The 13,389-nt window shown below is 36.9% G+C and overlaps 1 protein-coding gene across 4 annotated transcripts; it reads right to left on the reverse strand.

Annotated features, from left to right (window-relative positions):
* Nucleotides 1-1,994: 1,994 nt before the first annotated feature.
* On the reverse strand, nt 1,995-9,334 carry LOC122081161 (phospholipase A1 PLIP1, chloroplastic). 4 transcript variants are annotated; one of them, XM_042648153.1, is made up of 7 exons: nt 9,012-9,334; nt 6,617-6,772; nt 5,566-6,280; nt 3,931-4,452; nt 3,294-3,353; nt 2,747-3,163; nt 1,995-2,608 (listed from the first exon to the last, which is right to left on the reverse strand). In XM_042648153.1, the coding sequence occupies exons 3-7, from the start codon at nt 6,187-6,189 to the stop codon at nt 2,174-2,176; spliced, it is 2,058 nt and encodes a 685-aa protein (XP_042504087.1). In that variant the 5' UTR covers nt 6,190-6,280; nt 6,617-6,772; nt 9,012-9,334; the 3' UTR covers nt 1,995-2,173. The 4 variants fall into 4 exon arrangements, with proteins under 4 accessions (XP_042504087.1, XP_042504088.1, XP_042504086.1 ...); XM_042648154.1 differs by having other exon boundaries at nt 6,617-6,787; XM_042648152.1 differs by lacking the exon at nt 6,617-6,772.
* Nucleotides 9,335-13,389: the final 4,055 nt, after the last annotated feature.

Consider the following 13,389-nt stretch of genomic DNA (forward strand, 5'->3'; position numbering starts at 1 on the left):
GGTGGGGGGGGTTTGGGGGGAATGATCTAGGCAATCGAAACAATTCTCACCCCATTTGAGAAATAATAACTTGTGTAAAAAAAAATGAGAAACAATTTTGCAAAATGCGCTCACGACTTCAATGAGCCGACACGAAAAAAATTGAAGGGGTTCTCGATCTGACGGGCTTCTCACCCCCATTCTTCTCACTTCTCTCCATCTTCCCCACCTCCACCTCCACCACCTCCACCACCTTCACCATTACCACCACTATCTCTGCCACTGCCATCCCCACCAGAAGAAATACTTTTGTTAATATGTATTTTATACATGTTTCTGTTTTTCTGTAACAACATAAATACCATTTTTTTTTCCAGTTTTAGGCTATATATAGCATTTGTTGATACAGAGTTATTCCAAAAAGATCATAAGCACAAAACTGTTTTTGACTTATAAGCAGTTATTTGGAACAGAAACATTGCTGGATTTTATATTATAAAATAAAAAATGTTACTTTAATATATTTAAGTTTCAAATAATGTTAAAAATCTCTCTCCCACCCCCCTCCCCCCCTTTTCCTTTTTGAAATAAATTTGTACACAAGTAAGGACAACTTGCAAAAGAGCTAAAATAGCTTTTGAAGTTTAGTCCCACATTGGTTTTGGATGAAAGGTATAAGGGATATATAAGTAAGATTGTTTCTTAAGGGTGCAAGCCCTTTGGAGAGGAACTCTCCTTTCTTATGTGTGTGTGGGGTCTCTTGGGGATACTTTTAAATCGCACTTGGATACATGAAAGTTGGGGTTACAATTCCAAGCCCGACCTGAAATAAATGTGTCGGACTGAACCCCGGCCCGTTTATAAATAGGTAGTACAAGGTGTAAGCCCGATGTGCCTCCCGAATAGCCCGACTCGGACCCATATGTTTAGCTTATTATTATTATTATTATTATTATTATGGAATAGGGTATATATTGATATTTTTATCAATTATTGACTATAATTAAGTGTAATATATTTTCAAAATTGTTGATGATTTAAAAAAATAAATTAAAGTATCTTAAATCAAAGAAAAATAAAGATCGTTTAAGGCCTGTTTAAAGTTTTATTGGTACATTACCCCGTTTAAGTCCCGATTAGCCCGATTAAAGCCCGGAACCCACCCAAGCCCAACACAACATTGACATCGACCAACTCATTTCTTAAATAGGTAGGTTATGGTCTGAGGACATAGGCCCGCCAGGCCCGGCTAGGCCCGATCGAGACCGGCCCGGCCTAACCGATTGACACCCCTACATGAAAGGACCCATACATATAGTTACCCATGTAAGGACCCATACATATCTGTACAATAGTTCATACACACCCATTGGCATAAGACATGCATCTGTATACGTACAGACATGTACCTATACATATACGAACACCCCTGTACTGGTATAGACACCTCCTCTTCTATAATATAGAAGTCCAAAACGAGATTGCTCTTTGTTATGTCATGAAAACCTTACTTTGGGTAAAAGCGCTCTCTGCCAATATTGTTTACTTAGTGTTTTGCAGACAAATAGTCTCTGTTTTGCCTAAAACATTTTGTTTTGTACCTTTCGTGCACAGTAGAAATTGAGTGTTATCTTTGTTTTTCCCTATTGCAATCACTTATTGGAGTTGCACCTTAAGTGGTTGGAGAGTTGTTTTATCTTGGAAATGAGGATGTATGGTCAACCCGGTTGCACACAAATGCGGGGCGTTCAAATACCTTAAGGAGTGTATACCAATACGACTCAACTCTACATAAATTGGAGGTCTTCTGTTTACTTTCTTGCATCTTTGTTTTAACCTAAGTGATACTCTTCTTCTTCATTTAATAATATTTTATTAAGTGTTTGTCAAAGTCTTATACCTATTACCTATCTGTTTCTTACAAACATTGCCATACAAAGCCATCTCCAGAACTGTTTCTAATTTGTAAGGATGCTTCTTGCTTATCCTTTATCATTGGCAAAGGAATACTGACATTTGTTACCAAAGTCAGTAACTGTAAGTGATAAATAACATATACATGTTTCTTTGAAGAAGAGAAAAATAAAAAGGATACTATATATTTACATGAAACTTATATAACTGAATCCCCCTGGCTCATGTCACAACAATATATGTGCATTCAATGGAGATGAATGTACAAAAGAGGATAGGATCAGACATCGGCAACCACTTCCTTGATGACCAACCTGTGGTTATTCAAGTATCCTCCATGACTCCAAGGTTGGTCCGACGGTGAGGTTGCTAGAACCGGCCACAAATCATGAAGCCTTTGTCTTCTTGTTTGTCGAACTGCAAGCTTAGTGTGTTGCCATAGAACCCAATTCAGAACCCTTATGTAGTTGCTTGAGGTGTGGTCTCTGTGGATTGTACCTTCAGAGCCATAGGCTTTGGGTTCACTTAGGGTCTCCAATGGATGGGGGGAGTTAAGGAAGGCCCTAAGTGCACTTGTCATTTCAGCTTGAGATTCACATCTGGTCTTGTCCAAAGCATATAAGGCACTCCCAGGGGGAAGCAAGGGATGAGGAGGAGACAACTTATCATCTGGTTGAAGAATGTATAATTGTCCCATTGGAGAATACAATAGTTTCTGCACTCAAAAAAGATAGAAAATGAGTTGCACACCAAAGTGGGTATCTTCTTGAGTAATACTGCAAGCTCTAAGCTGATCCATTCAACAAATGTCTAATAAGGTTTTTGAGTTCTTAGTAAACAAGAAGAAACTTACATGTTTATTGAGACAAGGGTGAGATCGGAATGAACCATTCAGGCGCTTGAGGATTTGCACAGCACGGGTTGGATAGTTGCAAGAGAAAGCCCTTGGAACAATATCTCTGTGCATAATCACTGAATGAACATGGCTCTCATTCAATCCCAATTTGTCAAGGATACGTTGGCCCCCGCAGAATATAGATGGTGATCCAAATGTGACCACAGGCAACAGAAAGGAGGGATTAATTACCCCTCTAGCCAAGAGCATCAAGCTAACTAGGAGGGAAAGACTCCCCCCTAGAGAATGACCAGTGAATCGAAGTTTTGCTCTCTCTCCATATCTTTTCAAATGTTTTAGAATTTCTGGCATGAATTGCTTATATATCCCCTTAGCAGCCTCATAGATACCTCTGTGAACTGCTACATCTGTTCCCTACAATTTATTACAACCAATTTCCAAGATTTTTGGTGTGATAATGACTAATAGCATATCTATTTAAACTATCTAGATTTTATAAAATTTTCATTCTGAGTAATGAAGTTACAATAGGATGCTTGCTTACCTCAAATTTTGTGGGCTCAAAGAAGAGGTTTGCTTGCCAAGATGCCAACGAATCTGACCCCTGCCATTCGCAGTCCTCATTGTATGAGTTGCAATGTTGCATGCACCTAGAAGATAGTATGATGAAGACTAAACATGATATTCCTTCAGAACTACTAGTTTCAGTGCATTATTTTTCTGCTCTGGTAAAAAACAGAAGGCAATAGGTATCAATTCTTTCATGGACCATTGGATTGACATTGGTTAGATTAGTGTGAAACAATTAACACCTTCAACCAAAAATGTTCAACAGTCAGGTAATCAGAGGATTGTTCAAACCACAGCTGATTAGAAGACTATATTCCATCTGTCATTTGATTTTTAAATTGCTGAGATGTTGGGAGTTGTAGAGTTTTATTCCTACAGCAGTTTGTTAGTTCCTTGTGCGTTCATATACTTGAGGAGCTATCTCTACCTAAAGCCTTAAAGGTGTTGGGTTAGACCCTCCAATGGAAGTAAAATTAAAGTAATCAAATGGTAATGATCAATCACACAATGGTTGTTATTGCAAGACAATATTCCTCCCACATTTGAGCTATTACTAATTATAAATGACTAAGCAGTTATCAATTTTCAGGAAGAGAAGCCATAAAGCATACCTGAATGATGAAGCAACGAGTATATGTGCTTGGATCATCACAAATGAACCACTCACATGGGGAGGAATGGAGTGATTGAAGTTCCCTTGCTGCCTCTTGCTTTGCCTCTTCCTCTGCAGCTACCACAGCTGTCATTGTCGATGTCACCATGTAAGCTGCCACTTCATAATTGTAAATAGGTGTGAAGAACCCCCCATCTAGTATGTCGTCTCTTTCACCACATGGCTCCATCTTGACATCCTCAGGGCAAGATTCTAAGCCCAAGGAGAGGAGGCCTTTTGAATGAGAATGGATGTATGATGCAGCTGATGCGGCTACCTCATAGGTTATTGATGAACTGATTGATTGCTTATGTTTAAACTCTGTGCCTTTCTTTGAACTGGGATCAGAATTTGAGGCAGAGTCTGTCTCCATGCGAGCATGATCATGGTCTAGTTTCACTTTGTTGCTAGCCACATTTGCTTTCTTCTCCAATGAAGATGTTACATAATGTAGATTGTAAGACTTCCTTAAATCCTCTGCCTAGCATGTTTTTGATATTACAGAATGTTATCATCCCTTTATTTTTTGTTTCATTGCAAAATTTCTACAACAATACAATATTGCCAAAAAAGTAAATAAATTTGAGAGTGCAAATATATAACCTGGAAAGGACGATGTACAATGCAGGAAATTACGAGTTATATTTTCATCCCAAATGCTACTACCTAGTTATTTTTAGTATTTTTCCAAGTTGTAATGAAATTTTATGTTTTATTTTGAAACAATATTTTTTTCCCTCTTCTATGGAGGGAGAAAAAAAAATCCAAAATACAAAAATTTCAGACTATAATTAATTATATAAAAAAGGGCAAGTATTTTCTATCCGCGAGAGGCCCTTATGCCTACAAACAGAGGTGCACACCAAGGCAAGGGCACGGTAATCATTGTATGCCTAGGTGTCTATGACACAAAGGCCTCTCACAGACAAAAAATTTATCCCTATAAAGAATTTAAATTTATATTTTTAAAATTAAGTCATTCAATTGGATTAAACCCATGTAATAGGTACGTTTCCATGATGGTCCATCGAAAACACCCCCTCCCCCTTTTTTTTTTTTTTTTTCTGGGTGAAGTCTATGGTATTATCATACTCTTAAGGATTTTTTTTTTTTTTTTGGTAATGTCTTAAAGGAGTTTTTAATGCTTTATAAGCATATAGATTTTACTAAAAAAAATGTAAAATTAAGCATAGAGATTTCAACAAGGGTTAGGAAGGGCTTAAAGAAGAAAGAATAATTTTTTTTTGGTAAGTATAGGGAAAAAAATCGTCTGTAATTCTGATCTCGTACAATTTCGTAAAATATCACATTCAGGAGGTGACACGTGTATTGATACCAATGTAATGGTCAAGATCTGATTTAAATGCCTCTTCACTGGTTTAATATTTTATTAGTTGTACTATATCTGGACTATTGTATTGGTATCAATACACGTGTCACCGCCTGAAGGTGATATTGCATGGAATTGTACGAGATCGGAATTACAGACGATTTCATAAGTATAGTGTATAGAAAATAAAAAGTTACCATCTTGATTATACCACGTGGAAAGTAGTGATGGATGCCAGCAAATTTGTTGCCAAAAAAGAAGTACCTTGATATCTTCAATCCCGTATGCCAAGTTGGACAAGAAAGCCAGCTGGGAAAATTGCTTAGTATCAGACCAGGAGACTCGAACCAAGAGCCGCGAGAACGATTCTTGATCGAAGCTCCTCCTCTGTTCTTCCTCGCCGTCCGAACTGTAATCAACCTCGCAACCACCTTTGTCTCCGTTTCCATCTCCTTCTCCTTCTTCTTCATCCATTTGCTCTTTCGGTTGCCTGTTCCTCCAACGACCTCGGAGCTCCAAAAGCCTCTCCACCCAGTTCGCTTTCTTCTCCTTCTCCATTTCACTTTCACGCTCTCCCAATTCAATACCCACCTCTGGACTCCCCACCGAAGTCATTTCCTCGCCCATTGCATCAGAAAGAAGCGGCCGGGACGAGTTTGAACCCAAGAGATGGGTTGGGAAGATCCCCATAGAACGGCTTTTCCTTAATTTAGGCTCAACAGAGGCAGCCCGAATCCGGTTCACCGAGCGCAAGCGGAGATGAGACTCGGACATCGTTCTCCCAATGCCTGATCGTCCACGCAGACCCACCCCGTTTTGTTCTTTCAGAATGTCCTTTGTCGAGGTGGCAATGGAAGAGCCGTAAATACTCATTGAGCTACACGCCATGGTTGTTCTATCCCCTCTGTTGCTTAATCTCTGCCAAGTGCTTCAATGCTCTGCTTCGCTTCCACCATATGTGAGTGACACGATTGAGGACCTGAAACGCAAGTCGTTAGTGAGTAAATGGCCGGCTTCTCTCTCTCTCCTGTAGGAAAATAAAGAGTATGACTAGCGGAGTTATCGAAATTGGGGCGGAGTTATCGAAACAAAAACCCAATATAGCGGAACGGCGGAAGGCTACATTTACTGACTTAAACAACTTTTTAATTAAGTATTCTACCAATAAAAGCATAAAGTATAAATGGTCTTCTTCCCTGATATGCCCATCGTTTTCCATGAAACAATGGGGTTGCTAATCATTAGATTTAAGCACGACATAACCCTTGTTTAGACATGTAATTGAAGCAATATACTACCGAATTTTGGGACCCACCCAGTTGATTTTTTCTTTTTCTTTTTTCCTTCTGAAAAACCCTCCAGGGGATCCGGCATGTATCCTCAGCCATTGGATCTCATCACCTCTCACTGCTTCATTGTAGAGGATTTTTATGTCTCATTTGAGTGGAGTATTTCTTCATGTTGTGATCACCTGTTTCACTTCCACCTGTTGTCATTTATAAGGCGAGAAAAGGTATTTACAGAAGCAAAATAGACGTGTGTTGGTGCCAGGTAGGTACGTGTAAGTGATGTAAATGCAACAGAATTAAACTCCATCGGTACCTCCGGACAAAATTTGGCTAAAATAGCATTTAGAATGATTTTTTAAAATACCAAATCCTAAGAGGATATTTGTGAAAAAGGAGAACATGAATTATTACATTTCATTGGCCACCAGCATCGGTTACAGCTACTTGTTTGCAAGCCGAGCAACAACCAAATTTTTTTGATCCACCCAATATCCCATGACATCTTCCTAATGAAGCTTAAAGGATCTGACCATGCAAGAGCTCATTGAATGAGTAACTACTAGTTGGATTATGGTTTGAGGAATCGGATCGAATCGAATTGAAATCAGCCTTAATCGATCCTAATACTTGGCTGATATCATATCGATGGATAGATAAGAATGAAGGGTAAAATAGTTCAAAAACGATTTTTCAATTGAAAGTAGAGGTATTTCGGTATGATTCTGATTGATTTGGATTGACATTGAATCAGTATTGACATTGACCAATCCATACCCAATACCAAACTCTCAAACCTTGGTCTGAATGCAAGGGTGTCAATCTAAGACCGGAACAAACCAAATCCAATATTAAGGCGTTTTGGGAAGCTGATTTTGGAGTGATTATTAAATGGGATGAGATGGTTCTGGGAGGGTCCGTTCCAAAGACTAAAGGCCAATAAGAAATTGACTAAAATCCGAACCGTTGGAGTGTAGGACGTATTTAAGACATATATTCAATTTTAATTCATACTCAATAGTCATAACTTACATGAATTATGTCATAATTACCTACAAAAAATAAGGATTGATGTTTAATTATTTGTACATATATTTTTTATGAATAAATATTTGTGAATATTTTTTATGAATAAAAATTTGTGAATATTATTTACATGCTTTGAAAGTTATTTGTATACTTTCTATCAAAAAAGAAAAAATTATTTGTATACTTAAGAATTTCGAAAATATTTAATATATAGGACGTTTTGAGATTGATGCACTGGAATTGAACCGGGCCCAATTAAGAACCGTCTCGATTGACATCCTATTTGGATCTTTGAGTAGAGGAGACAATCAGACAAGCAGGTGGACAATAGACTAGTTGAGCTTGAGCTAGCTAGTTTTTGAATGAATAAGAGGGTATTTAGGTAATTTAAATGGCATGTTTAAGACATGCTATTGTCGCTTACCTGGAAACGATCAAAGGAGGGGAATTAGCTGTTGTTTTTCTGTTCTGTGGATCGTTTCAAACAAGAATGTCCGCACCATGACTTCATGACCCGACACGAATTGGAAAAAAATATAGGTATGATCGATCTCCACGATCTTTGATCCTGTAATTCTTCTATTAAAAAAAAAAAATTCTATATTATTGAATTAAGTATTCAAATTTCACAAAAACTGGTACGGAGTCCTCCTTTGGGATTGAATTCAAATCGCTGACTCAGTCCCTCTGGATTGAAATTCAAAGATAATTAATTTTTGTTTTTTCAAGTTTTTGGTGGGAAGTAGGAATAAACAAACTCAAAACTCAACTAACTCTCCCCCACTCCTTTCTCTCCCTCATCCATCTGTACAGTGTCCACCTTAGAATTATTGTTTAATAGAAATGGAAAGAAGGTGAACGATCCTACTGCAGTGGTTGGGGCCCACACTCCACAGGGCCACAGATGAATGTTTCAGTTGCATGTGCACCATGTGGTTAGTTTCAATCTTTCATAAATGATTCGGTGCTGTGCCTAGAAATGGAGGATAGTAGGAAGTTGGAAGTAGGAACCCCAATCTCTTCGATTCGAAAACAAAGAAAACATGTTCCACTACATTACAGGTTACACTGCAACAAGTGTTCTTTCTGTTTTTTTTTTTTTTTTTCCAGCTTGGATTGTGGCTTCATGATCTTTATGTTTAAAAAGTTCATTACAGATTACTCTGCAACAAGTGTTCTATTAGTTCATGATCATTATGTGAGAAAACAGAAATAGACATCGATCGATGGAGTAATCTCTCTAAAATGGAGAAAATTAAAGAAGTTGTAGTATATTACAGATCACACTGCACAAGTGTTCGTTGATTTAACAGGTTTGATTATGGCTTTCAGATCATGAGAAAGTATATTTCAATTCAATCTCTTACATAAACGAGTAGAGCTAGGGGATCTAACCTGACGAAACTGGATTCGGGGCAGGAACGCGTTTCATTGATCAAATTCAGCAAGAGCAAGGCTCGATGTTGGAAATGCTGATCTGCAGGAACCTCCGAAATAGGAAGGAGGAGATGAAGCTGAGAATGGCTACTCCTCTGCGACGAAATCCTCCAACAATGACCACATTTTGCATCAACAGTGGCTGAGATCTCGACTGAGAAACGCGATTTCTCTTTTGTTTCAATTAATTTCGACAAGATTCCGATATATCAGAGGCTGTAAGACGAAGAACACGGAAGGGAGACGGGACACCACTCTCTCATTCTCTCTTTCGGAGGTAAATAAGGTTTCTACTTTCTTCCGCTTTCTAATGCTAACCAACTTATATATGAGACGGGGAAGGAATCGCGAAAGAGAATCTAAGCACGTGGACATTTCAATAGCCAGCGATGCAACCTGAAGGGAGCTCCTGAGTATGGCTCTGATGGACCAAAATGCCCCTGCTATTTATGTCTAATGACACGTAATCCCAAATATTCCATGCAATTAAAGGTTTTTTGTTTTTTCTTCCACTAGAAATATTTGGTTAAAGGTTAAAGGTTAAAGATTAAAGGTTAAAGGTTAAAAGGTTAAAGATAAAAAGTTAACAAAACTAACTTTTCCTGATATTGATAGCTGGTTGATCAAGGTAAATTAAAAAATATATATATATATATATATATATATAATATTGTCTAATACTGTGCACAAGATCCATGGATGGGATATAATTTTTCGAACAAATGGCATAGGAGAGAGTACCAATTAGGTATGATAAAACATATCTCACAATGTAGCAAAGTGAAGTCACTTCATGTGAGAAAGATAGAGAGAGTCATAAAGGTGCTATTGTACCATACCCTCGTAGCTCAGAGAATCTTTTACCAAGATACACATACTTCAAGGCAAAAGATCATTGTTTGGCTGTGTGACTTTTTTACTAGTATGAAGGCCAATAGAAACACTTATAGGGCATTAATATGGATGAATTTTTTTTTTTTTTTTTTCATAGGAGATGAGTGGTATATGAATTGAGATCGGACTCAGTCGATGCGATTCAATTTGATTTTAAAATCGTATGTATGAGTAGCTTAAGCCTTCTATCAAGTATGACATACAATATTAGAATAGAATCGACTGAAATGCAAAAAATCATGTAACCAACCCCATTTAATTGAGATAAGAATAAACTGTTATTATTGTTGCAGTATATGGATATGTTTTATCAAAACAATGTATGTATGAATATAACCCGATCAACTCCATCAATGCATCACCAAGGCCGGTTCAATATCAGTAATTATTCACAAAAATAATGATAAAATAAATGGGAAAAAATGGACTATTTAAATAATGGTATTTACTATTTAATATTTAAGGTGGGCCACCACACAATGGTGAAGGGTGGTCTAGGTATTTTATTACCATGTAAGAACAGTGGAATAGAAGGTGAAAGCCAAATGTTCGGTTGCATGAAGCAGCCAAGTTCCGGAGACTCCACCTATTGCGATCCGCATCTTTCTTGTGGGCGGGCGCCTTCCGCCAGTTTCCCGACAATCCCAACGGCGAGGAGTTGAGAGTGGAGAATATGATGAGTGATTATTGTCTGCAGTGATTGTAGTTGTACGGTGAGTATCAGATGATTGAGAATATTGGAGCACACATTTTGAGGTTCTCTCAGCCATTCGATGCTCACTGCACTATCGCACTCACTGTAGATGATGTTTTTACTGATATGATTGAGTGGATGGCTCTGTGGTGTGAGTATTAAAGGAAGCAAGGATTAAAGTATCGATATCGGTCGTCGTATTGATCGGTCAAAATTAAGATACGTATCGGAGGGTATCGTATCGTATCGTATCGGAGATACGCTAAGATACACTAAAGATACACACATAAATGGATAGGGAACACATTTTTATACACTTTTGCATAAAAAAAATAGTTTAAAAAAGCTATATATAACATGTAGAATGCATAAATACTTAAGTAGAGGGTATCGTATTGATAGACAAATATATTGAGTTAAAAATGTTCAAAATGATGAGGTTTGAGTTTCTTACAGTTTTTTCTTTCCTCATTGCCATTGCCACTGTGATGAGTGCCGTGAAAAGTGTCGTGGTGGTTCAAATCCTTAGCTAGGACCTTATTCTTCAATAGGAGCAACTACGATGATATTCTGCACTTGTCGAATATAGACACAATATTTACCCCAGTCGAAATATTTATGGTAGTGGGTCTCCCATTCATTGTAGAAAAGTTAAATTTTTTTTTATAGAAGTTGTAGACTAAATGTTTTTAAAGAACATATGAAAAATCAACAAAGTGTGGACCAATATATTTGAGTAGATCTGAGAAATAAAAAAAAAAAAATTTGAAACACTCACTTTTTTGGGGAAAAAATGTGGGTTTCATTTGAAATCATGTATTTAGTAATTATAAGTTATGACATTATTTTTAAGAGTTGAATGAACTAAATTTTATAAAAAAAAAAAATTTGGGGATTTTTTTTTAAATTAATTTCGGAATAAAAAATTAAAAAAAATATATTTTTTTGAGAAAAATAAAAAATTTTCATGGAAGTTGTAGAACACTTGTTTTTACATAACATATAAAAAATCTAGAAAACTGTTGGTGAGAGTGTGAAGTATTTGTTTCAAACAACAAAAAATTCACACTTAAGTAGCCGTATCGTATCGATACAGTACGATACGGCTCGATACTGCACGATACCTTCGATACGTACCGATACTCTCGAGAATTTTTAGATTTTCAAAAGTTCGTTTCGTAGACTGTACCGATACGTACGATACGCCGATACATAAAAAGAGGCCCAAAATTTCCCGAAGCGTATCGTTATGAATCGTGTCGATGCCTACCGATACGAATACGTATCAACCGATACGGCACTATACGCACCAATACTTAAAATCATGAAAGGAAGTATACTTTGAGACCATTGGATTAGAATCTGATGCACATATGATGCTTAGAAAGGAAGGATCCCCTGCATTGTACTTTGAAATGGTTGTAAGGTGTAACTATGCATGTGTCTATCTCTCTCTTCTTCATATGAAAAAATATCTCAGATTTTTTCTTTTGGAAAAGACAGAGTAGAGCCTCCATTAACTTGGCTTTATTTGTTTTTTTTTTTTTTTTTTTCATTCGATTTCACTGGGTTCGTTTACAGTTCACCATGATTTAGTTTAACTTATTAGATTTTGAATAGTTCACTTCTTTGGTTCATAACAATACTTGAATATCCCGTATTAAAAAGCAAGGCATAAAAGAAGAAACCAGCATAAGTGTCCGACTGCAGAAGAGAACTGAGATGGGTTGATAGTTGAATACAAAGGTGGAAGCAAGGTTCAAAGAGTTGGTGGATTAGTTAATTGACTTATAGTTGAAATTTTGTTGCGATTAGTTTGATTATTTCGATAATCTAAATAATCATATTTGAGTTAAAACTCGGAAGCGATCTTAATTAAACATTCCTAAACATAGTAGAAGCTTTAGATTGTTGAAAAGTACACTCAAATTGTTACTTTGATTTCGTACCCAAAGTTGTCGGTAATCAGTATACATCATACATTGTATTTATATTTCTCAAAGATAATACATATGATTTAGTATTATAACGAAATAAATTATTTTTGAAAATTCAAATAATTTATTTTTGGTTGAAAAAAATGCAACACCATAAGGCCGTAGATCAGCCAATGGTGATTAAATAAAATTGAGCTCTAACCACGCAATATTAACCACATTTCTTTCCAAGAAATGCTAGTAAGAAAATAAAAAATTTTAACTGAAAAATAATTTTAAAAAATTTAAATTAAATCTGACTCTTTGCAGTCATAGATAAGCTAATACTATTTAACACCTAAAATTCAAAGCCTAACCACTATATATTTACCCTAATTTTTGAAAATAAAATGATGATTTTAGCCTCAAACCAAAATTGAATCAAATCAAATTTCAATTTCTAAAACTAAAACCGAACCGAATTTTTGAGTTCAATTTGGTCTTGTTTTAAACACTTCGGAACTGAGAATTTCATGCTTTAGTGTCTTAAGAACTCAGACTGAGCTGAGTAACCCTAATCTCATCTCACTCTATTGGGCTGTACCGTACTGTACTAGGACTTAATGGGCTGGACTTGGGCCTATCATGCTATTTTTCATGACCTCATCTCGGACCTGAAACTGTAAACCAATACTGAAATTAGCTGAGGCTTGGGCTTACCCAGCTGGCCCGGCCTGTGGTGCATGGACTCAGGTTCAAAGTCCACTTTTGGCATGTACAGTTGGACTTGGACCCAGCGTCCCCTCAACTATGGTGCAGAGAACCTCACGCA

The sequence above is a fragment of the Macadamia integrifolia genome, chromosome 6 (genome assembly GCF_013358625.1).
Source record: "Macadamia integrifolia cultivar HAES 741 chromosome 6, SCU_Mint_v3, whole genome shotgun sequence".
Classification (NCBI taxonomy): domain Eukaryota; kingdom Viridiplantae; phylum Streptophyta; class Magnoliopsida; order Proteales; family Proteaceae; genus Macadamia; species Macadamia integrifolia.